This window comes from Sus scrofa, chromosome 2 (assembly GCF_000003025.6).
Source record: "Sus scrofa isolate TJ Tabasco breed Duroc chromosome 2, Sscrofa11.1, whole genome shotgun sequence".
Classification (NCBI taxonomy): Eukaryota; Metazoa; Chordata; class Mammalia; order Artiodactyla; family Suidae; genus Sus; species Sus scrofa.
The window spans coordinates 13764969-13790598 of NC_010444.4; the positions used below are offsets into that span (position 1 = coordinate 13764969).

At 39.4% G+C, this 25630-nt stretch overlaps 1 protein-coding gene and 1 pseudogene across 1 annotated transcript in view; both read right to left on the reverse strand.

Moving 5' to 3' along the window:
• LOC110259266 (olfactory receptor 5AK2-like) overlaps nucleotides 1899–25630 on the reverse strand; it is an 84504-nt gene continuing 60772 nt past the window's right edge. Inside the window, exons 2-3 of the mRNA XM_021083048.1 lie at nucleotides 22122–22281; nucleotides 1899–3037 (exon numbers count right to left, since the gene is read on the reverse strand). Coding sequence (XP_020938707.1) covers nucleotides 2077–3037; nucleotides 22122–22281 — 1121 coding nt within the window. The 3' untranslated portion in view covers nucleotides 1899–2076. The remainder of the gene's footprint in view (nucleotides 3038–22121; nucleotides 22282–25630) is intronic.
• On the reverse strand, nucleotides 13956–15553 carry LOC110259267 (annotated as a pseudogene).

Genomic DNA, 25630 nt, shown 5'->3' on the forward strand with positions numbered 1-25630 from the left:
ACTCATCATCAGAGAAATGCAAATCAAAACCCCTCTGAGGTACCAGCTTACACCAGCCAGAAGGGCCATCATCCAAAAGTCTACAAACAATAAGTGCTGGAGAGGCTGTGGAGAAAAAGGAACCCTAGTACACTGTTGGTGGGATTGCAAATTGGTGCAACCACTGTGGAAATCAGTATGGAGATGCCTCAGAAAACTAAACATAGAACAACGATTTGATCCAGCAATCCCACTCCTGGGCATCTATCCAGAGAATACCACGACTCGAAAAGACACATGTACTCCAATGTTCACTGCAGCACCATTTGCCATAACCAAGACATGGAAACAACCTAAATGTCCATCGAGAGAGGAGTGGATCAAGAAGATGTGGTACATATGCACAATGGAATATTACTCAGCCATTAAAAAGAATGAAATACTGGCATTTTTAGCAACATGGATGGACCTTGAAAATTTCATGGTAAGTGAAGTCAGCCATACAATGAGACACCAACATCAAATGCTATCACTTACATGTGGAATCTGAAAAAGGACACAATGAACTTCTTTGCAGAGCAGATACTGACTCATAGACTTTGAAAAACTTATGGTTTCCAAATGAGACAGGCTGGGGGCTTGCAGGGGATCCACTGGGGGTTTGGGAAGAAAATGCTATAAAATTGGGTCGTGATGATCATTGTACAACTATAAATGTAATATATATATATATATATATATATGTATATATATATAAAGATTTGTCTCTGTCTCCTGAGACAGTTCAGCTAAAGATAAAAGTAAAGATTTCTTCCCCTGCAGGAAAGGACTTTATGACCTACCAGATTGAAAACAGGATTTCTCTCTGCAGAGGGTAGTATGGACATGTCGCCAGGAGTCCTAAAAAAAAATTAGAGTTTCCTAATTTGGGGATTCATCTCCTGTAATGCATTCCTGTAATGGGCTGGTACTATCTGAATTTTCTTGGTATTTTTCAGGTTATGTTTGGCTCTAAATCATAGTATTTCTGCCTCAGTCCACAGTTTGGAACTTCTGGAAATGTTGAGAAAGCCTGGAAACTTCCATCCTGTCAGTCATCTCATTCACAGCTTCTTATGGTTCAACTGAAGAATGAGATTGAGAGAAGAAAGACCACATGGGATCTCAGCCTTTTTGTTAACATGTCTGTCGACAGAACAGGCATACGCTTTAATTTTATTTTCTCCCAAGTGGACAGAACACTCGTGTTCAAGTCCAGGCAGGACTTCTTGTGTTTGGCCTGGTTTCTTCCATCTTTCTCCACTCTTGGAGATTGAGGGAAATAAAGCATCAATTCTGGATTAGTGAGGCTGCTCTGAAGCACCACATTCGGCATTGAATTTGACCCTTCAAGAAGGCACAGGTGGAGAGTCAAGTTATATTTAAAATACAACTTTACCAATGGTACACTGATATGCTCGCTATCTGCCAGATGCCTGTGTCAGGTTCCTAGTTGGTTAGAGCTCGTGTACGGAGGGGAGAGGTATTGATCCGTAATGCCTGAATGTACATGTATGAGGATTCATTCAACTGTTCCTTTCTTCCTCTTGCTTTGGGCACATTTTCTCCAAAGATATGGAGAATTTCTGTAACTCATTCTTCATAACACGAAAATAGCTTAGCTATAGAGTAAAAGCAAGAGTAATGATATCTCTCAAGGGAAAACAGAAAAGATTTTTGCCCTGGTGAGTCTTTATGCTATGGTTGTTGGAGGTACTTTCCAACGCTGACCATCCATTTTTCTTTATTTTTATTTTCTATTTTAAAGGCAAGTATATTTGGGAAATACTCATGCCTCAGAATGGACAAAAGAAATATCAAAGCTCTTTTAAGATGCTTTCTCTCCAAGAAATATGTGAATTAGAAAGTTATGTATTTCATCCTTTCAGATGTTTTTATTACCTTTCACGAGGTTTTCATATAGCTAAGAAATTACACTTTACATCGTTTTCGTTGTTTGTATCTCACATGTATTTGACACACCTTCTGCTGTTGAGAAATGAGAGAGAAATTTTGGCTTGCTTGTTGAACATGCTGAGTTAGTAGTTGGTATCCAAGCTAGAAACACTTCTTTCCAACCCCTTTCAGAGCTTCTCTCACATCTTGGTTTCTCAGGCTGTAGATGAGGGGGTTGAACATGGGGATCACAATCCCATAAAACACGGAAGCCAGTTTTTCTTGCTCTTGAGACTCTAGGGTGCGGTGGTGCAGATACATGTAGGACAGAGTCCCATAGAAAAGGGTGACTGCTGTCAGGTGGGAGGCACACGTGGAGAAGGCTTTTCTCCTCCCTGCAGCAGAAGAGATCTTCAGGATGGCAGCCAGGATAAATACGTAGGAAAAGATGACGACCGACACAGTGCACGTCAAGTTAAACCCCACAAAGGCTGCTAGAAGCATGATGTTGAAGTAAATACTGGAGCACGAGAGGGCAAGAATTGGGGGTGCATCACAGAAAACGTGGTTAATTTCATTGGATTTGCAAAAGTTCAGTTGGAAAGTAAAACTTGTGTTTACAGAAGCATTTAGGAAGCCCATGAAGTATGAACCAATTAAGAGTTGAATGCAGACTCTCTGGGACATGACTGTTGGATAGCGGAGTGGGTTACAGATGGCCACATAGCGGTCCACCGCCATTGCGGCCAGGATGTAGCAATCACTTGTTGCAAAAGCACCGTAGGTTAGCAACTGCACCATGCAGCCTATGAATGAGATAGAGTGTTCTGTCCCCACAAAGTTTTGCAACATCTTGGGAGTGATAGCAGTAGCATAGCAGAGATCAACAAAAGCCAAGTTTTGGAGGAAAAAGTACATGGGGGTGTGAAGGGAAGCTTCAGTCTTGATGAGCAGGATCATGCCAATGTTACCCACCAGGATGACCACATAGATCACCAGAAACACTATGAAGAGGACAAGCCAAGACTTGTGTTGACCAGCAAATCCCAGGAGAATGAATTCCTTCACTTCGGTGCCATTGTTTTGTTCCATGGGTGGCAAAGATGAAGTATCAGCTGAAAAGCTGCCGAAAAAGAGAAGCAGAGAAAGCTAAGACCACTGGGAGCATCCACCTAATTGTGCAGTTGGAAATGGTATATTTAAGTCCATAGTTAATTTTGAGAATATTTTCCATGACATATCTTGCTTGGACTTTAAAGGCTGACCCTCCACCTGGCTGAGATTATTTCTTCTATAGTTTGGGGAAGTTGCCATGGCCCAGTAGCTGTGTTCTCAGCATGCAAACTGATGGTACAGTTAAGAAAGGTATCAATTTGGGGATTATATAAGTACATTTTGGGGGGCCACACCTGTGGCACATTGATGTTTCTGGGTCAGTGATCCAATCTGCGTCCTTGCAGTGACCTGAACTCCTGCAGTGACAAGGCCAGATTCTTAACCTTCTGGGCCCAAAGGGAACCCCTATAAGAACATTCTTTTCGTTAAGTATGCTTTCCTTGGTCCTGCCTACATTTTAATTGGAAATCCCAGTGTGCCTGAATACTCATCATTCTGTTTGAAATTCTGACATGGCCACGGGGTCCTGTATGATCTCGTTCCCACCTATGTCCGTATTTTCCCTTTATTTTTTCCCCTTCCTAGGCCCTTCTTCTCTGCCATGATGGTTTCTTGCATGGAATCGTAGAGCTGCTTATGGAAGTGTTTATCAAAGTATTTATGGTAAAAGATGATTTTCTTTATAAATGTTCTCATCTGCTGTGGCCCAGTATTTTTGTATAAGCAAAGAAAAGGTCTTGGTAGGGTAAAATGTGTGATAATTCAAATGCTCAATCTCGCTTTAAGTAGTTATCTCATCATGGACGAGAAACAGAGAATCCAAGGACTGATGCTGGTCCATGGGCCACACACTGAGTAGCACTGCTCTCTGGTGTCCATGCATCGTAATTTACTGATGAGCCTTCCTGGTGATGGACAGCCGATTGCCTACAACTTGCCTCCACTACAAACAACTCAGTGTGAAATCTTTCTAGGGTCTATTGCTAGGAACAGAATTTTTCAGTCTGAGGCTCTGCACATATTTAATTTGACCAAGTTCTTCCAGATCACTTTCCACAATGGATACCTCAGCCCAAACTCCTCGTATTTGCGCGTGTGGATTTCCACGTCTGCACCTCCTACTAAAGACTGGTATTTTGCTAATGTTTTTTTGGTCAGGAAAATGTGTAAAAGCGATGTCTTATTTTTATTTGTTTTCTCCCATTTAAGTACGAGTAACTTTGATCATTACTTAATGTTCTCCTGAGAATTTGGGGATTTTATTGTTTTGCAAATTGCTTGCTAAATTTTTTTGTGAATGTTTCTTTTTTCTTTTTTACTTTTTTTCTTTTTAGGAACACACCTGCAGCATATGGAAGTTCCCATGTTACGGGTCGAATCAGAGCTACAGCTGCCAGATTATGCCATAGCCACAATAATCCAGGATCTGAGCCATCCGAACCACAAGTCATGACAACATTGGATCCTTAACCCGCTGTGTGTGGCCAGGGATTGAACCCGCAACCTCATGGTTACTAGTCGGATTCATTTCCACTGCACCACAACAGGAATTTCGTTTCTATTGAGTTGAGTTTACATGTTCATTATTTATCCAAGATTTGAATCTGTGGTCATTTGACAAAGATTTTCTTTCATTCTGTCATTTATTATTTTGTCTATAATATCCTCCATGGGAGAGAAATCCTTAAATGTAAAATAATAATTTATCATTTTCTTGCCTTATGGTTTGTTCTTTTGAAAAATTAAATGAATGAAGGCCATCTCTTTCCTAGTTGATGTCCTCAGGAGAGTAAAGAACAATAATCATAATTTTTTTCAATTTTTTATATATAATGATTTAAAAAATTTTTTCATTATAGCTGGTTTACAGTGTTATGCCAGTTTTATACTGTAGAGCCATCTTTAATAAGTCCACAAATAACAAATGCTGGAGGGGGTGTGGAGAAAAGGGAACCCTCCTGCACTGTTGGTGGGAATGGAAGCTGGTACAACCACTCTGGAGAACAGTATGGAGGTACCTTAGAGAACTAAGGTACAACTACCATGTGACCCAGCAATCCCACTCTTGGGCATATATCCGAACAAAACTTTCCTTGAAAAAGACACATGAACCCGCATGTTCACTGCAGCACTATTCACAATAGCCAAGACATGGAAACAACCCAAATGGCCATCTACAGGATGACTGGATTATAAGATGTGGTGCATATACACAATGGAATACAACTCAGCCATAAAAAAGAACAAAATAATGCCATTTGCAGCAACATGGAAGGAACCTGAGACTCTTGTGCTGAGTGAAGTAAGTCAGAAAGAGAAAGACAAATACCTTATGATATCGCTTATACCTGGAATCTAATATATGGCACAAGGGAACATGTCCACAGACAAGAAGATCATGGACTAGGAGAACAATTCTTTTCAATTTGAAATGTGCTATTGGCATATGGTAGCTGCTGCATTATGATATATTATATCACACAAATAATTTTGTTTTGGCTGTGCCCATGTCAATGTGGGGTTCCCAGGCCACAGATCAAATACGTGCCATTGAAGTGACCCTGAGCCACAGCAGTGGCAACACTGGATCTTTTACTGTGAGGCCACCAGGGGACTCCTCATACAGAATTTAATATACATTATTTGTGTTTTCCCAATATTTACTTTTTTAAAAAGAAAGCAGAACTAGGACCTACGGTATAGCACAGGGTAGGCTACTCAGCCCTTTGTAATAATCTACATGGGAAAAGAATCTGAGAAGGAATGCATGTAGGTATATGTATAACTGATTCACTTTGCTCTAAACCTGGAACTAGGACAACTTTCTAAGTCAACTCTACTCCAACAAACTTTATTTTTAACGAAGATCAGCCTGCTTTAGACAAACAAACAAACAAGCAAAGAAGCAAAGAAGAAAGCAGACTAACAGAACAGAAAGTGATTGCAGTCTCTGTGCCTGGCTTCCGTGTTTGGGTGGGGTCTGCAAAACACTTAAATCTTGTAAAGAACTGTGTGCTTTGACTCGTTATTTAAACATTTACACACAAAACTAGACCCAATTATGTTACAGGAAAGTTCTACCAAACTTTTGTGAAACTGATAATTCTAATACAGCACAATATGTTCCTGCAAGTTAGGGAAAGTTTGAGAAAAGAAAATTTGAATCAATTTCACTTCTGGATGTATGTGTAAAGAATAAATATTCACGAGTCAGATCCACCTATACCTTAAACAAATGATTGCCAGAGGTCTCAGAAAAGGCTCCAGTGAATAGCTATTTCCTCCTTCCCCAGGACGTGAACGAGTTGAGAAATAAAAGAAATGTATATAGGAGCCCATTATGTCACCTCCAGACACCTGGGAGAAGACTTTCTTGGTCAGGTTACTTGTGCCCAGTCAACAACCTGAGGAGACAGGCTTATCCACCCAGTGTTGGTGGCAGTGACTGGGTCATGCCTGTTGCAAGTTGTGGTGAAGCACCTCTGAGATGCAGGGGGGACAAGGGCCCAGCAGCCTGGCTGCTCCTGAGGGGGTGGAGCAGGGCATGCCAGGTGGTTCCTAGATTTACTGATCAGATATGCTGCTGCACCCTTCTGGGAAGACTGAGTGGCTAGAAAGGGAACAGGATGGCCATGATTCCACAAAATGAGCCCCTTTTGCACGAAAGAAATATCAGAAGTAGGGAAAGAAGTATTTTCCATCAGCCATCAAGGCCATCAGCATATCAACATGATAGGCCCCCCATATTAACTTATAAGCACAATGTAATTTCAGTGAAATGCTTGGGAGGATTTTATGTCCATCTGTACCAACGTGCAAAATTTATATAGAAGAAAAAAGAACTAAAGACTGCTAAGAGAATTTCAATGGACAAAAAGGGAGAACGTGTCCTATCAGCTATCAGAACTTACTCTAAAGCAATAATAATAAGGCCAGTGTGGTACTAGTGTGAGGGCAGACAAACAGATCAATGGAGATAAAAGATATCATAAACAGGCCCACAAGTCTTCAGAAGCGTGAGGTATGAAAACAGTAGTGTGTGCATCAGTACAAAAGACCCAATAAACGGTGGTGCTATAATGTTTATACATATAAAAAATTGTACGGTATTCCTACATTACATTTTACTATTCCAAATGGATTAAGGATTAAACTGTAAAGGTGTGAGAATAAAACAGCAGAATATCTATGACCTAGCTATGCACTGAAAAATTTAATAAAGATAGAAGTGTACAGAAAGCGAAACACTGAAAATTCAACTATATCTAAATTAAAAACACCAGCGTTATGTAAAAGAAAAGACAGATGAAAACTACTATATTTAGAATGGATAAACAAGGAGGTATTTATACCACAGGGATCTATTTCCAATCTCCTGGGATGGACCATCATGGAAAAGAATTTTAAAAAGTACACACACACACACACACACAAACACACATATAACTGAGTTATTTTGCTATACAGGAGAAATTGGGACAACACTGTAAATCAACTGTACTTTAATAGAAAAATAAAAGACTAGAAACGGACCTGAAATTTACTCAGGTCAATCGGTTTCTGACACATATAAACAATTAGTACCCAGTACATTTAAGTAATTTCCAAAAACGGCTCCAAGTGGAAAATTCGCAAAAGATATAATCAGGATAGTTAGAGGAGGAAAAACGCAGTCAATAGAAATATGGATATACATGTAGAGCATGAGGAATGCAGTCTATTAATGATGCATTGAAAGATAATTTTATACTTCTCAGTATAAAAATACATATTTTAAGTGGGAATGTGGATTCATACATTCCTGATGCAAAGGTAAATTAGAACAGTCATGGAGATAAATTTGGAAATGTTGATAAACTTTGGTCCAAAGTTTTTGTTAAAGGAATATATTCAAGATAAATTTTTGTCCATGTAAAAAAGGATATATATATATCCACATATATACACATGTCAGTATATGTATGAATATGTGTACCTATAATATACACACAGAAGAAGGGCCACAGCAGCATCTTTGAACGTAGGAAAAAAGAAACTATTACATAAGTAAGTATGAATTCAGTCAACTGGTGCTACATTCCCTATGTAGGTAACTTTCTGAAATCGAATGCTGAGTAATAGAAAGCAATGGAGGAAGTTAGATAGTGGCTGCACGGGCGGTTGTTACATAATTTGGACATTTTTATGCCCCTTAAATATTGTGCAAGGAGAGAATTTCTCACCCCCGCACATCAGCAGAGGTCCTTACTATGATGTCAGCAACACCAGGAAGAACTGCAGAGCCACGGACGTGATGGTCACGGTGGGATAAGACGTGCTTTAGTGGTGGGGAGCATAGCAAAGCAAACCCGTGGCTGACATGGACCATCCGGCTCTTGCAAATTTCTTCAGAAATAAACCGAGTGGGATGAGTTTGTGGTGCAAGAACAAGGACCACTTCTCTTCTTCCGACATTTAGTCGGGCCTAAAGGCCAATGAGAATGTGTATGTGGCCTCCTCAGGTACAATTACAGTGCAACATATTAGAAAAGGAGGTTTCTGTCCAGTGGGTGAAAGCACTGGTCAGAGGAACCTAGCACTGCTCATGAGTCCATTTAAACTAGAATCTGGATGAGTTAATGACATTTGCTGTGTTAATTTAATCATTCTGAATGCAAATAAAATGCATGATGTGGTAGTTTTCATGACGTATGTAAAAACTAGTACAAAGGACTCATGACACACATACAACGACCAATACACAAACACAAGACAAGAACCCATGTATTTTGAACGTGCTTAATCTAGCCTGAATCCTGGAGCTTCTGAAGTTTCATTTATATTGAGCACAATGCATCTGATAGGACCTGGGTGACAAATGCTGTCAGCCCCAGCCCTTGCCTCAGTTCTACCTTATATAAAATGGGGATTGCAGAATCACTTGGAACGTAATAATGCTCCTTGTGACACTGTGTATAATAGCAAAAGTGTGGAAATGGAGTTAAATAAGTCGGAATAGTTTCATATTATGCGTCAATACACAGTCCAAAGAGAATGAGAAAACTGTATACTCCTATGGAAAGGTGGTGCTATCACAGTGTCAAATGAACAAAGCAAATTGCTGAATAATATCTACAGTGTAGATCCTCTTAATATAAAGTTTTTTTTCCCTTTAAAACTCTCTATTTCTCATTGTCTTTATTTATCCATGAAAAAGCCTTGAAAGGGTTCACACCAAAAGTTTAATGGTTATCCTTGTGCATGGGAATTAGGAGAGAAACTTTATTTAAAAAATTATTTTGAACTTAACTTCTTGCATACAGGTGATATCTGCACATAGTTAAATGAAACTAGTTAAGCTCACAATGCAAAAATTTAGCAATCCTTTCCCTCTCACCAATTCCACTCCTAAGGAGAAGGTTTGCAACCCTTTCAGCTTAATGTTTGTTATTGTTGTTGTTATTATTATTATTATTTATGGCTGCACCCACTGCATATGGAAGTTCCTGGGCCAGAGATTGAGTCCAAGCCACAATTGTGACTTAGGGCACAGCTGTGGCAATGCCAGATCCTTTAACCCACTGCCCTGGGCAGGGATTGAACCCTCACCTTCCCAGAGACATGAGGCATTGTAGTCACATGCTCAACACACTGTGCCACAGTGCGAACTCCTAGAGAGAAAGTTCTTGGAAATTTTAAACTTCATCACCTTTTCATTGTAAAAGAACTTTAACTGTTTTAAGAAGGAAGAGGAAGGGCAAGAAGTCACATCTGCCTTGTAATGATGTGACTTAAAGTGACATGATTGATGTAAACACCCCAGCACAGAGGCAGCACTGAAAGGGCACTCAAATCGGGTCATGAGGACACATGCACATACCACACTAAAGCCTTCTGCTGCTCACTGCTCCCCACTCCTTCAGTTAATCATTCAATCGTGTGCTCATTCATATCCTCCTCAGACAACACGCAGCCCAGTTCGGTTCCTCACTCCATTTCCATTGCGTCACCAGGGATGAAGGGATTACTCCTGGTCTCGGGGCGAAACTTTCGTTCTGACCCCTGTGCTCCACTGTTACCAGCACACACTGGGATGATAACATGGCTGCTTTGGGAAACAGGCTTTGCTTTCTCTTACTTACACCCGAGCTGCTCCCAGATTTTCTTTCTGCACCTGGCACAGGATGATTGGCCACCAGGCTCTCTGTGTGTTTCCTCCTACCTGGGGAGTTTAAAGCTGGAGCCTAAGGGATAGATCCCTGCTCCCTTGAGAACCTGAGCTTTCAGGGGCTGTGATGGAGTCGGAATAAGCAAGGTTCAGTAGGTATTTTCAGCTAAAGAGCATTTAAGCCTTCTCTAGAGAAGGTGCGTTTCATCATGCTATTGTCATTAGGGACGTTTTGCGTGTGTGTGTGTTGCTTTGCTGTAGAACAATGTCTTTAGAAATTTTTCTTGTTAAAAATCAGGTTGAATAACTTTTACAATGTCTCAGAATTTGTGTTCGGTTCTAGAAAACTGACCTTTTCACCACAACAAGCAAAAATCAGGGACATCTGGAAAAAAGAATTTCAAAGCGAATCAAATTTAAATCCATAGTCCTTAATATGTCAAATAGATTTACTACTATTTGAATAAGTTTATATTACCACTTTGAATTTTTTTTTAATTTGCAGAAAAAAAATGACTCTTGATCCCTCTTTCTTTCTTTTCTAATAATGTTTCTACTTCAAAAATCAGCCCTGGATACAGCCACCCTTTCTTCCAGTGGCACTTTACACCTTCACAATATTTCAGATAACAAATTGTGGTAGGAGAGATTCTGAGTAGTGTTTGGCTGTGAAGCTGCTCGCATTAAACCTTTAGTTAATGAGGAGAAAGCTAGAGCCAGTGAGTTTGTAGTTTCTGGCCTGAAGGAGGGTTACTGCCCAAGTCCAGTGAACTGACATTCATTGGCAGCCTGCAACCCAGAATGGGGCTCCCACCAGACTCCAGCCATGTCTCAGACTTCTAACTTCCAAAACTGTGAGAAAGAGACGTCTGCAGTTTAGAAGCCACTCAGTCTGTGTACACTCTAACAGAGCTTCACTGACTAACACATCTGGAAAGCACTATACATACACTTACATGTTTACATTGGCCAAAGGAGACACATTATAACCCGCCAAAGGAAGATAACACAGCCACAGAAATGCAGATCTGAGCCACATCTGGGACCTGTGCCACAACTTCTGGCAAAGGCGGGTCCTTAACCCACTGAGTGAGGCCAGAGATTGAACCCCCATTCCCATGGGTACTAGTTGGGTTCTTAACCGATTGAGCCTCCACAGGAACTCTTTGTCTCCCTTTTTGGAGGAGAGGTGTCTGACAAACCATCCATGGGGTTAAAAACCAGATGTACCAGCGTGCATAGAGTAAAAAAAATCTCTCTCTATCTATCCCTTGTTTCCAAGTTTCTAGTTTCCTTCCCCCCAGAATTTCACTGCTACAACTTCCGTATTTCCCTAGATTAGCCTGGCATTGCATGGATACATTCTGATGTTAATGTCTTTCTTCCTCACCCATATAAGTGACAGTGTATCACTCTCATTTTTTCCCTGCAGCTTGGATTTATTTATCTTAATATTTCTGGGTGATCTATAGGAATCATCTCACTCTTTATTGGTTCTATGGTATTTTATTGAACAGCTGCATTGCTTCATGTGTTTAATCAAACTCTCTTCCCTATTGGACAGTCATATGGTTTTCGATCTTTATTAATAAAAAGACTCGTATAATAAATAGACTAGTGTGCTTACGTGTGACTATATCTCTAGGATTAAAAGATATTTAGAAGAACCTATAGGTCAAAGGGTACAAACACAGTTGACACTGTCCAAGTGTCCTTTGGAACAAGGCTCTGTAAATTTAAATTTCTTCTAGCAGATCTAGAGTGATTATTTCCTCTCTAACACAATGTGAAGAAAATTGTTTAAAATTTTGTCATTGTGATAAGGAAAAAACTATTCTAGTTTTATTTGCTTCTTCCTATAAAGGAAATTGAACATCTTTTCCTATGTCCAAGAACCACTGGTATTTCTTTTTCTGTGAATTGCCTGTTTAAATATGTTGTCCTCTGAAAAATATTTTGTTTGCTTTGATAGTAATATCTTGAGTGAAAAACCTTTTCTTATAAAATTTGCACATATTTATTTCTCAATATTAATTATTTACATTGTTACTTGTATTTTTAACTCAATGAAGTTTATTACATTTACGGTTGTACAATGATCACCACAACCCATTTCATAGCATTTCCATCTCAAATCCCCTTCTCACCCTCCCACCCCCAACCTGTCTCCTTTGGAAACCATAAGTTTTTCAAACTCGGTGAATCAGTATGTGTTCTGCAAAGAAATTCACTGTGTCCTTTTTTTAGATTCCACACGTAAGTGATAGATAGCATATGATGTTGGTGTCTGTCTGACTAACTTCACTTAGCATGATAATTTCTAGGTCCATCCATGTTGCTGCAAATGCCATTCCTTCTTTCCTTTTATTGGCTGAGTAATATTCCATTGTGTACATGTACCACCTCTTCTTTATCCACTCCTCTGTCAATGGGCATACAGGTTGTTTCCATGTCTTGCCTGTTGCATGTAATACTGCAATGAAACATAGGAGTACATGTATCTTTTCGAGTCATGGATTTCTCTGGATAAATGTCCAGGAGTGGGACTGCTGGATCAAATGGTAGTTCTATGTTTTGCTTTCTGAGGAATCTCCACACTGTTTTCCACAGTGGTTGCACCAATGTATATTCCCACTAACAGTGCAATAGGGTTCCCTTTTCTCCACACCTGCTCCAGCATTTAAGGTTTATAGACATTTTGATGATGGCCATTGTGGCAGGTGGAAGGTGGAAGCTCATAGTAGTTTTGATTTGCATTTCTCTAATAATGAGTAATGTTGAACAGATATAAATTGTCTGTTTATATCTTCTGCCCATTTTTTTTTTGATGGGGTTGTTTGTTTTTTTGGTATTGAGCTGCAGGAGGTGTTTATAAATTTTGGAGATGAATCCCTTGTCAGTCACTTCATTTGCAAATATCTTCTCCCATTGTGTGGGCTCTCTTTTCATTTTTTTTAGGTTTTCCTTTGCTGTTCAAAGTCTTTTAAGTTTAATGAGGTCCCATTTGTTTATTTTTGTTTTTAACATCATTTCTCTAGGTGGTAGATCTGAGAAGATATTGCTGTAGTTTTATGTTGAAGAGTGTTTGGCCTATGTTTTCCTCCAAGAGGTTTATAGTATCCAGTTATATATTTAGGTCTTCAATCCATTTGGAGTCTATTTCTGTGTAGGGGTGTTAGGAAGTGTGGTAATTTCATTCTTTTACATGGCAGCTGTCTAGTTTTCCCAGCACCACTTATTGAAGGGGCTGTTTTCTCTCCTTTGTATATTCTTGCCTCCTTTGTCATAGATTAGTTGACTGTAGGTGCATGGCTTTAATTCTGGGCTCTCTATCCTGTTCCACTGATCTATATTTCTGTTCCTGTGTGAGTACCATACAGTTTTGACGACTGTAGCTTTGTAGGATAATCTGAAGACAGGGAGACTGATTCCTCCAGCTCCATTTTTCGTTCTCAGAATAGCTTTGGCTATTCGGGGTCTTTTGGGCTTCCATACAAACTTTAACATATTTTGTTCTAGTTCAGTGAAAAATGTCCTTGGTAATTTGATAGCGATCATACTGAATCTGCAGATTGCTTTGGGTAGTACAGCCATTTTGATAATTCTGATTATTACAATCAAAGAGCATGGATAGTACTGATTATTCCAACCAAAGATCATGGTGTGTCATCTTTGATTTCTTTCATCAGCATCTTATAGTTTTCAGAAATTAGGTCTTTTGTCTCCTAGGGTCGGTTTATTCCTGAGTATTTTATTTTTTTCGATGTGATGGTAAATGGATTTGTTCCCCTAATTTCTCTGAGTATGTTTATTTTACATTCAAGTTTATGCAATAATTGGAGAAGAACATATGGGGAACCTCTTCGTAGGCAATTTAGAGAACTTGCTTAAATGCACAGAAAATAACATCAATTTTAACATTTACTATATACAAAAATGGGGTTTTCTAGTCTTTAAGAATGTATGTGAAATGTATCTGAAATAACACTACACTCAGTTAAGTCAATAAATACTTCTTAATGTTCTACATAATCTCAATAAAGCCCTTTTCATGGGTAGTATGGGATGTATTTCTCAAACTAAATTCTAGGGAATATCAGTTCTATGAGATGTGACTATGTTTACTGCATTCTAAGAAATTAAATGTAGAAGGAAGTAGCATTGGGTTAAAGACTGCATGTGTTCCTTCTTTCAAAAATACTAAATAGTGGTCAAACATCTCTACTGCATTATTTGGTGTGCTGAATTTTAACAATTTGGGTCCAATCTAGAAGAATTTCTTTTCCATATCACTTTTAGAGCTTCTTTTACCTCCTTATTTCTCAAACTATAGATCAGGGGGTTTAACATGGGAATCACAACGCCATAAAATACGGAGGCCACCTTCATATTCTCCTGGGAATTATGAGAATGAGACTGTAAGTACATGTAAGAAAGGGGCCCATAGAAAATGGTGACTGTGGTCAGATGGGAGCCACACGTGGAGAAGGCTTTTCTCCTCCCTGTGCAGAAGAGATCTTCAGGATGGCAGGGATGATATTCACGTAGGAAAAGATGACAACCAACACAGTGAACAGTAAATTAAATCCCACAAAGACAACAAGTAGCATGACGTTGATGTCAATGCTGGAGCATGAAAGGGCGAGAACTGGAGGAACATCACAGAAAAAGTGATTGATGGTATTACCCTTGCAGAAGAACAGCGAAAAGGTAAAACCCGTGTGCACAGAAGCATTCACTGAGCCCATGACATACGAACCAGCTACCAACCAGAGGCAGGCTCTTCGAGACATGACTATGGGATAGTGAAGTGGGTTACAGATGGCCACATAGCGGTCCACGGCCATCGCAGCCAGGAGGTAACAGTCACTGGTGGCAAATGTTGCATAAACCAGTAACTGCATGACACAACCCTTGAAGGATATTGCTTTGTTTTCTACTATGAAGTTCTGTAGCATCTTGGGAGTGATAGCCGTGGTATAACAGAGATCAACAAAGGCCAAATGTTGTAGGAAAAAGTACATGGGTGTCTGAAGTCTGGAGTCTGTCTTGATGAGTAGGATGACTCCAATATTACCCACCAGGGAGGTCACATAGATGACTAGAAATACAGGGAAGAGGACATAGCGAAACTTGTGTTGGGCCCCAAATCCCAGAAGAAAGAATTCCGTTATCTCAGTGCTATTCCCTTGTGTCATGAGTACTTGGAGTCTAGAAGGAACCAGGAGGGGGACTAGGAAAAAAGGGAAATCTATGTGACCTGGTGAATAAAAAAGGCTCTTACATTTCATGTCCCTTTTTCAAAAAGTGGGTTTTCATGGCAAACACTCATAAAAAGGTTTATTTCTTTCCAAATAGTTCTTTGCATTTCCTTGATAAGAAACCACCACATGGACAGAGGTAAGGGAGCCATAGAGTCATTCGCAAAATAAAGAAGATTTCATGGAAGGGGACTGACTTCTAATATGTCTGATTCTAAAAAATATATTAACCCATTTCCACCACCATAAACAGATATCTGTGCTTTTATAAAGTAATATACACAAATAATTAAGTACCTTTTCAGCAACCTATAGTTTTTGCGTCAGCCATTTATTACTTTCATCCTAGTTCGGTCTTGAAATTAGTAGCATAAAGTAGGAAAAGAAACTTTCTGAGATATCTTTATGGTCTACATATGTTTGAAGGCTTCAGAATGTTTGTACTACTATCCTGAGCATGGAATTGCCATCTAGTTGACATTCGTCACAACACATACAGCGACATTCGTTACCCACACACACACACACACACACACACTCACTACCTATATGTGGTGTCATTTGTATTCTGAATTGGTTGATTTGTGAGAGTTATATTCTTCTTCATTGGCACATGTTAGAAACGATGTAATGAAAGAAACTTACTCATAGCAGAAGAATCCACATACTCAGTGCATCATCAGAGGATTCTTTATCCTGATATAGGTAACTCTAAGCAGAGCGATGTACATGCAAACACGAGATGGTCAGTGAGAATGTGCCTTTCGTGGTAGGAATGTAGCAGACTAGGCTTGTCGTTGACTGGACTTCTCTGGTTCTCTAAAACACCTTGAGAAGTAAGCAGAGTCAAATACCTTTGTTGTAAGGGAATATGAAGCTGTTCCCTTTAATTTAACATTTGGTGAGGGCGTGGGGACCTAAGTTTAAGTGCAAGTTCCTTCCTCAGGTTAATTTGTGATTAAAATAGCTGAAATGCAGCCCTTTGAGGGAGGCTGGATGCAAGCATCCACTGGGTATTATAAGCACTTCCAAGAGGAAGCTAGACTTGGTCCAGGGTCCACATAATGTAGAATGATGGGTAATTATTATTATCCCAGTTACCATATCAACTTGACCTTAATCCTTCTGAATTCAAATGAAGTGATAGGACACCATGGGGGCTCTTTTCAAGAGTGGAAGAAATGAGTACAAACCTCACCACCCACCTGGGACCCAGAAAACGAACGTTAAGGGTGGGTTGTCTCAGTATGAAATTTCTTGCTTCGTTTATGATGAAGGTATTTGCAAATCAAATGAAAACTCTGAAGAAAATGGCCAGCTCCCAAGCCACTTGAACACATTTAACTCATGTTGAGTCTCAGAGCTTCTGAAGCCTCTTTTAGGCTCAGCATTGGACAGTGGAAAGGAGAGTGGCAGGTCTGCACTGACTTCTTGTCCTACCAGACATTAGAGACAAAGGATGTAACTACCTTCAGCCTGAGTTCCTTCCTTTGTAACTTGGGTCCTGAAACTACTTAGAAGTTAGTGGTGTTCTGAAACACTGTTTATAATAGCAAAATTTGGAAATACCATTAAGGAGATCATAGCACATTCATCTCATGGATCAATACACAGTCTAGAAAGAATTTTAAAGGTTTTAAGCTTATGCATTTCTGCACTTCCTTTTTCATTTTAAAAGTGGGAATTGATGATGTTTGTTGTTTTCAAAATAGAGCACCATTTACATTTTATGGAATCATTGGTCAGTTAAGGCTTATGTTTGGCTTTTTTGGGGGGTGGGTTGTTTCCTGTCTTCCTTTTCTCTTTCTCCATTTTTTTTTTTTGCCTGCCTTTCTGTACACTACTTGAGATTTTTTTTAACATTCCCATTTTGATTTATTTATAGTGTTTTCACTGCATATCTCTGAATAGCTTTCCCAGTGGCTACTCGAGGTTTACATCATATATGCACAGCTGGTGTTACATTTGACCAGTTTGAGTGAAATGTGGGTACACTGAGAACCACATTAGTTGGGTTAAACTCTTTGCTTGTACGGTCAAACAACTTAGAAAGCTCAAGGGGAAGAAAGTCATTGTATTTTTCCGTATTTTTTTCTTTTCTTGCTCCCTCTTTCTCAATGTTTTAAAAATGTTAATTACAAGTAAGAATGTGGCAGAGTGGAGAGAAAGATGTGATGAAATTATTTATTCTGTGGAGCAGCAATGCATGTCAATGCAATGATATATGTATGTTTCAAGTACAACAATGAAGATACATACTATGCAGACATTAACCCACAGAATGAACGAGGGGCTATAATATATTTTTGTTCCTTTTTCGGGCTGCACCCGAGGCATATGGTGGTTCCAAGGCTAGAGGTCCAATTGGAGCTCTAACCACCGGCCTGCACCACAGCAATAGCTATGCTGGATCCCAGCCACATCTGCGACCTATACCACAGCTCATGGCAATGCTGCATCCTTAACCCACTGAGTGAGGCCAGGGATCAAACCCACATTCTCCTGGATGTTAGTCGGGTTCATTAAACACTGAGCCATGATGTGAACTCCAAGAGTGGCTATATTAATATATCGAGTGGATTTCACAGCAAGGAACAGTACCAAGGACAATGAGAGATACCATGGAATGATGAAAGGGTTAACCTACCAAGCAGAAATTTCAGTCCTTAAGGTGTGAGCACCACACAGGAGAGCTACAACTCATACACGAAGCAAAAACTGTTAGAGCTGAAGGGAGAAACAGACAAATATGTAATAATAACTGGCGTCTTCAACACTCCTCTCTGAAGGCGTGATAGAACAATTAGGCGGGAAATCACAAGGATAGAGAAAAACTCAACAACATCCTCAGCCAACACGATCCAACAGACATCAGGTGAACAGTCTCTCTAAGAAGAAAAGAATATGTATATATAGTTCCAGCTCCAGTAAAGTATTTATCAAATTAGACCATATATTAAGACATGAAAATTCTTTTATCAAATTCAAAGAATTGAAATCATATAGTGTGTTTTCCCCAAAGACAATGGAATCAAACTAGAGATCAATAACCAAAATAGAGATCAACAGGAGAGGGAAAATAGAAAACCCTCTAAAACTGGGTATAAGAACAATACATCTCCAAATAATCCATGGGTCAGAGAGGAAGTCTCGAGGGAAATAGAAAAAACATTAAGCTGAGTGAAAATGCAAATACACCAAAATTTATGGAATGCAATCAAAGCGGTGTTGAGAATACCACCCTAAAATTCTTACCGTAGAAATAGAAAAAACTCGAACCAAATATCGAGCCCCTACGTTAAAACAGAAAGAGACCAAATCAAACCCTGAGCATGTAGAAGGAAGACACTAATAAAGCTTAGAGCAGAAATCAATCAAATTGAAAAGAGGAAAACAACAGAAAGGCTGTGAAACAAAAACACTGTTTCTTTGAAAGACCAATATAGTGGATGCATTTTTAGGAGGTCTGACACTGAAAAAGAAAGAGAGGATACAAATTATAAAATAAGGAATGAATGAAACAGAGGTATCACTTCAGACCCAGTAGACATCCAGAAGAAAATTAAGAGACCACCAGGAACACTGCCCACAGAAATTGGACGGCTTAGACAAAATGAGTACATTCCTAGAAAAGTACAAACCCACATAACTTATCTAACATGAAATGGATAATTTGAACAGCTCTACACCCATTAGGATTGAATTAATAATTAAAAGTTTCCTTCAAAAATCACTGGAGAACTTACCAAGTATTTAAAGAAGAATTAACACTAAATCCACACATTTTCTTCTGGAACACAGATTTGGAACGAATACTTCCTGACTTGCTTTATGAATCTAGTATTACTTGATAACATAACTAGATAAAGATGTACAAAGAAAGAAAAGTACAAACGCAGAATCTTTCATGAACATAGTTTGAAAAATGTTCAACAAAATACTAGCGAATATAATTAATACACACAAACATGCAGAATGTATATAATACCATTACATATGATTTATAGTCATATGTATACACACACACATATGTATGTATGTTAACCATGTCCAAATGGCATTTATTATAGGGATGACAGGCTGGTTTGAAAGCAAGTTATATAATGTATCACATTTATAGTCTAAAGGAGAAAAATCACAGTATCACATAAATTGACAACCAAAGGTGTCTGACCAAATCCAACACCTATTTATGATAACAAATATCAGAAATCTAGAAATAGGCAGGAACATTCTCCACTTGATGAAAAACATCCACAACAACTTACAGCTTACATCAGGCTTAAAGGTCAGAGAATGCCCACCCCCTAAGTGTTGAGTACAAGGCAAAGATCCACTCACCAACAATTCCATTTAGCAGTGTTCTGCAAGTTCTAGTTAGGGAAATAAGGCGAGAAAAGGAATCAAAGTTATGCAGATCACAGAGGAAGAAACGAAACTGTCTACTTGCAGATGACATGACAGCCTGTGCAGAAGATACGTGGGAATCTATCAAAATATTCCTCAATTAGTAAGGAGTTCATCAGGAATGTTGCAGAACATAAAATGGTCACACGAAAATGAATTGCGTTTATGTACCAGTAATGGGCACGTGGTTACTGAACTGAAAACACATTTATCATTTACAATCACTCCAAAAATGAAACACTTGAGTGCATGTCTAACATGACTTGTATACGATTTGCATGCTGCAAAGTTACAAAACAATGATGAACGAAATCAAAGAAAAGTGAAACAGACAGACATACCATGTTAGTGGATTAGAAGACTCAATACAATATAATGTTAGTTCTCAAATTGATGTAAAGGTTTAAGGAAGTTTCTATCAAAATTCTACACGATTTTTTAAAGATACAGATATGGTTATTCTAAAGTTTATAGGGAAAGACAAAGTAGTTAGTCCAAGGAAATCTGAAAAAGAAGAAAATGGGATGCACCACTTCACCTAATGCCAAGATGTGTCCTGTAGTTAGAGTAACCCACACTGTTCTATTGTGGAGAGAGACACAAAGATGGATCATAACAGAGAACTGAGAAATAGATCCACACCAGCAGAGCCACCGGGATTTTGATAAAGATGGAAAAGCAATGCAGTGGAAGACGGGGAGTCTTCTCGATAAATGGCGCCAGAGCAATTGGATATCCAATGAGGAAGAAATGAAACTCAACCTGAGTATACCACGCCTTAGACAAAAATTGAAAAACAAGGTAGAAGTTGGTTAAAGGATATGGACAGACAATTCCCCAAAGAGGGCTCTATGCTTGGGAAACAAAAACATGACAAGATGTCCAACTTCATTAGGCATTAGGGAAATGCACATGAAGGATACAATGAGAGAAAGAGAACACTACATAGCCATCAGAACGGATGAAATTCAAAAACACTCAGCGACAATATCAAACGCCTGTAAGGATGCAAAGTGTGTGAGTCTCTCACAGTGTGGCTGGTGGGAAGGGAAGATGGTCCAGTCATTCTGGAGAACAGATTGGCAGTTTCCCTAGAAAACTAAACATACACTTAGCATACCACTCAGGACTTAGCATAGCGCTCAGCAGTGAAGAATAACAGACTACTGATACTCTTAACAATTTTGATGGAACTCAAGGGCATTATGTTGGGTGAAAAAGAGCCAAGCTTGAAAGGTCACATACGTTTGTTTCCTTTTATCTAACATCCTCAAAATGACCAAGTAACAGAGATGGAGAACAGATTGGTGAATGCCGGGGATCAGGGTGGTAGGGGGAGGGAGTGGTGTGACTACAAGGGGCAGTACAAGGAAGATCTGTGTGGACTCTGACATCTGCGACAGAATAGGTCTGTACCGTGATCACAGTGGCGTTTATATGGATCTACACATGTGATAAAATGACACACAGGAGTTCCCATTGCGGCTCAGTGGGAATGAACCCTACTAGGATCTACAGGATGGGGTTTGATCCCTGGCCTGCCTCAGTGGGTTAAGGATCCAGCGTTGCCATGAGCTGTGGTGTAGGTCACAGATGTGGCTCAGATCTGGTGTTGCCGTGGCCGGCAGCTACAGCTCTGATTTGACCTCTAGCCTGGGAACTTCTGTTTGCAGAAGTGCGGCCCTAAAAAGAGAAGCAAACAACCAAGCAAAGAACACATACAGAGTCACACACACCAACATACAAATCCTGCTTTGATGTCATAATATATTCATGCAAGATATATTCATTAAGGGAAAACGGAGTGAAAGATACAGGGGTCTCTCTGTAGTGCCCTTGCAACTTCCTGGGAATGTATATATTTTAAAAAGGAAGCTAAAAGCAAGAGGAATAGGAAAATATAAAGCCTGCTTTGCAGTGATGTGAGGCTCAAGCGAGCTAATTTATGTCCCTCTGCCTGCGGAAGACCGGGTATTGAATTAGCGCTTCTCAAAAGTCCATAATAACACATGGGAGCAACACATTAAAGGCACAAAATATTGATTGATCGATGAACTCATTCAATTATTTGTCCATGCATGTCTTTTCCCTGCACACACACAGCCCCACCGAGTTCCCTCACTCCACTTCCATTACATCACCACTGATGAACGGATTCCTCCCGGTCTTGGGGCAAAGGGCCGCAGAATTCCAACCCTTTCAGCTGCCACTCCCTGTACACACTGCAGGGACACATGGCTGATGCTGAAAAACGGGATTTACTTTGTTTTACTTACACCAGTGCTGCCTCCAGATTCTCTTTCTGCAACAGGTCGAGGCTGACTGCTCCCCAGGCCTCTCTGTGTGGTTCCTCCCAGTCAGGGAGTCTGTAGCTGGGGCCTGAGGGATCAGTAATGGATCCCTTGAGAAACTGGGTTCCCAGGGCCTGTGATGGAACTGGAAAAACATAACACTCATTAGTTACTCCCTGTTGAATAAAATTCAGGTTTGCAGAGGGGACAAAATGTATTTTTGTTTTACTGCCTTTAGGGACTTCTTGGTTTCTCTGTTAAGGACAGCCCTGGTATTGACAAATTTCCTTCCTTCCCTCCCTTCCTCTCTGTTTTTCTGTCTTCCCTCTTTCCTCCCTACCTCCCTTCCTTCCTCTCTTCATCCATCCTGACTCCTTGCCTTCCTTCTTGTCTTTCTTTTTTTTTTTTCTCTTTTTATTGCTCCTCCTGTGGCATATGGACAGCATATGCTAGGGGTTGAATCAGAGTTGCAGCTGCCAGCCTGTGCCACAGCCACAGCCACACCAGTGACTGTGGTCACTAGTCTGTGACCTACACCGCAGCTACAGCGACACTGGATCCTTAACCCGCTGAGCGAGGCCAGGGATGGAACCTGAGTCCTCATGGGTTTTAGTCAGGTTCTTAACCCACTGAGTCACAGTGGATACTCTCTGCCTCCCTTTTTGCAGGGCAGGTGTCTAACAAACCATCCATGTGGTTAAAAACTCAGAAGTATCAACATCTCCCCCTCTATCCCTTGCTTCCCAATTTCTAGTTTCCTTCCCCGGGGAATTTCACTGTTACAAGTCCTATCCCCTAGAGTAGCCTGGCATTGCATCTACAAACACTCTAATGTTATAGTCTTTCTTCCTCACCCATATAAATGACAGTGTATCACACACATTTTTTTTTTTCTGGAGCTTGCATTTAACTTATTCTTTCTGGGTGATCTACATGGAAAGAGAAATCTTATGCTTTATGGGTTGCATGGTATTTTATTGAACAGCTGCATTGCCTCTTATGTGTAAGGAAAGTGTCTTCCGTTTTGGTGGACATTTATACGGTTTTGATCATTATTACTGAAAATAATCTTATAATAAATAGACTAGTGTGCATAAGTGTGAAGACATCTATAGGATTAAAAGATATTTAGGAGAGAAACCTCCTGGTCAAAGGGTGCAAACACAGTAGACATTGCCCAACTGTCCTTTGGAACAAGGCTCTGTCAATTTCAATTGTTTCTGGCAAATCCAGAGTGATTATTCTGCAAATACTCTCTAACACACTGTGAAGAAAATACTATTACATTTTTGTCATTGCGATAGGAAAAAAAACATATATTTTAGTTTTATTTGTTTTCTCCTATAAACCTGATTGAGCATCTTTTCCTATGTCCAAGAGCCACTCATATTTCTTTTTCTGAGATTTCCCTGTTTACATATGTTGCCCTCTGAAAAATATTTTGTTTGCTTTTATAATAAAATCTTGTGTCAAAAACTCTCCCTTCCTTATAAAATTTGCAAATATTTATTTCTCAATGTTAATTATTTACCTTGTTAACTGTGTATTTTGACAGGCAAACACTTTTCATTTTCGTGCTAGAAATTTGTTTTGTACTTTGTGTTATACTTATAAAGACCTTCTTTACCTCAAAGATTTAAAAATAATTATCTACTTTTTATTTTTTTGTCTTTCTACGGTCACACCTAGGGCATATGGTCGCTCCCAGGCTAGGGGTCAAATCTGAGCCGTAGCCTCTGGCCTACTCTACAGCCACTGAAACGAGGGATCTGAGCTGTCTCTAACCTATACCACAGTTCAGGGCAATGCTGGATCCTTAACCCACTGAGTGAGGCCAGAGATAGAACCTGAGTCCTCATGGGTATTAGTCGGTTTCCTTACCACTGAGCCACAACAGGAACTCCATCTATTTTTTAAAAAATGGAACTTCAGGTTTAACATTTACTTATTTATTGGTTACACTGTAGAGTTATTTTAGACATCAGCTTTAAATATACATGCATATTTTAACCCAGGTTGATTTTTTATTCTTAATCTACTCCTGAATAAGACAAGTTACTGATAGATTTTTCACTTCCATCTGAAGAGCTTTTTCCTAAATTTCCAGGTATTCTATCTAGAAGTTTAATAATAGTGCATTTAGAGACATATAAAAATTCCTGCTGCTACCTTATCACAAACATATTTTGGGGGTGAATCCAAATGTCCTATTGATATTTTTAGTGAGGTGTAATTGATATATAACCTTATTTTAGTTTCAGGTCTGCAACAATCATTTGATTTGCGTATATTGCAAAAGGATGACCATCGTAATTCGAAATAACATCTGTCACCATATACATAGTCGTAACTGTTTTTCCTGGAATAAGAACTTTAGGATTTACTCTCCTAGCAGATTTTGTCTATGCAATACAGTATTATTAACTATAGATGCCATGCTGTCCATTACGTTCCCATTATTTATTTAGTTTCTGACTGTCAGTTTGTACTTTGTCCTTTTTGACTCCCTTCACCCATTTCACCCTCCCTCCACCCCTTGCCTCTGGCAACCAAGAACCTGTTGCCTCTGCCTATGAGTTTGGCGGGTTTTGTTTGTTTGTTTATTTCAGATTTCACATATAAGTGAGATCATGTAGTATCTGTCTTTATCTGACTTCTTTTACTTGGGCATACTGCCCCCCACACCCCAAATCTACCCATGTTGTTGCAATCGGCAAGGTTTCATTCTCTTTTAGGGCTGAATAATGTTCACATTTTCTTTATCCCTTCATCCCTTGATGGACACTTGGTTTGTTTCCACATCTTAGTTATTGTAAATAATGCTGCGATGAATATGGGGGTGCAGAGATCTTTTGAGTTAGTGTTTTCATTTTCTTCAGATCAATACCCATATGTGGAATTGCTGGGTCATATGGTAATTCTATTTTTAATGTTGGAAATCCCTATACTGTTTTTCACTATGGCGATACCATTTTGCATTTCCACCAACAACGCAGAAAGAGTCTCAATTTTTCTACATTCTCATTGAAACTTAGCTTTTTTTTTAATAATAGGTATACTAAATAGTACAATATCTTATTGTCATTTTGATTTTTCTTTCCCTGATGATTCGTGACATTTAGCATCTTTTTATGTACATTTTAGCCAACTGTCTCTCTTTGGAAAAATGTCTTTTCAAATCTTTTGCCCATTTTTAATTTGGTTTGTTAGTTTTTTGCCATTGAGCACAGGAGTTTCTTGAATATTCTGGACATTAGCATCTTATGAAATGTGAAACACACACATTCTTTTTCTCATACCATCTCTCATCAGGTTCTACTACAAGAGACTGCACATAGTTCCCTGTGCTGCACAGTAGGACCCCAGGCTTATCCATGCAAAATGCAATAATTTGCATCTACCAACCCCAAGCTCCCCGCCCATCCCACTTCCTTCCTCCTTCCCTCAGGCAACCACAGGTCTGCTCTCCCTGTGTGTGATTTGTTTCTGTTTTT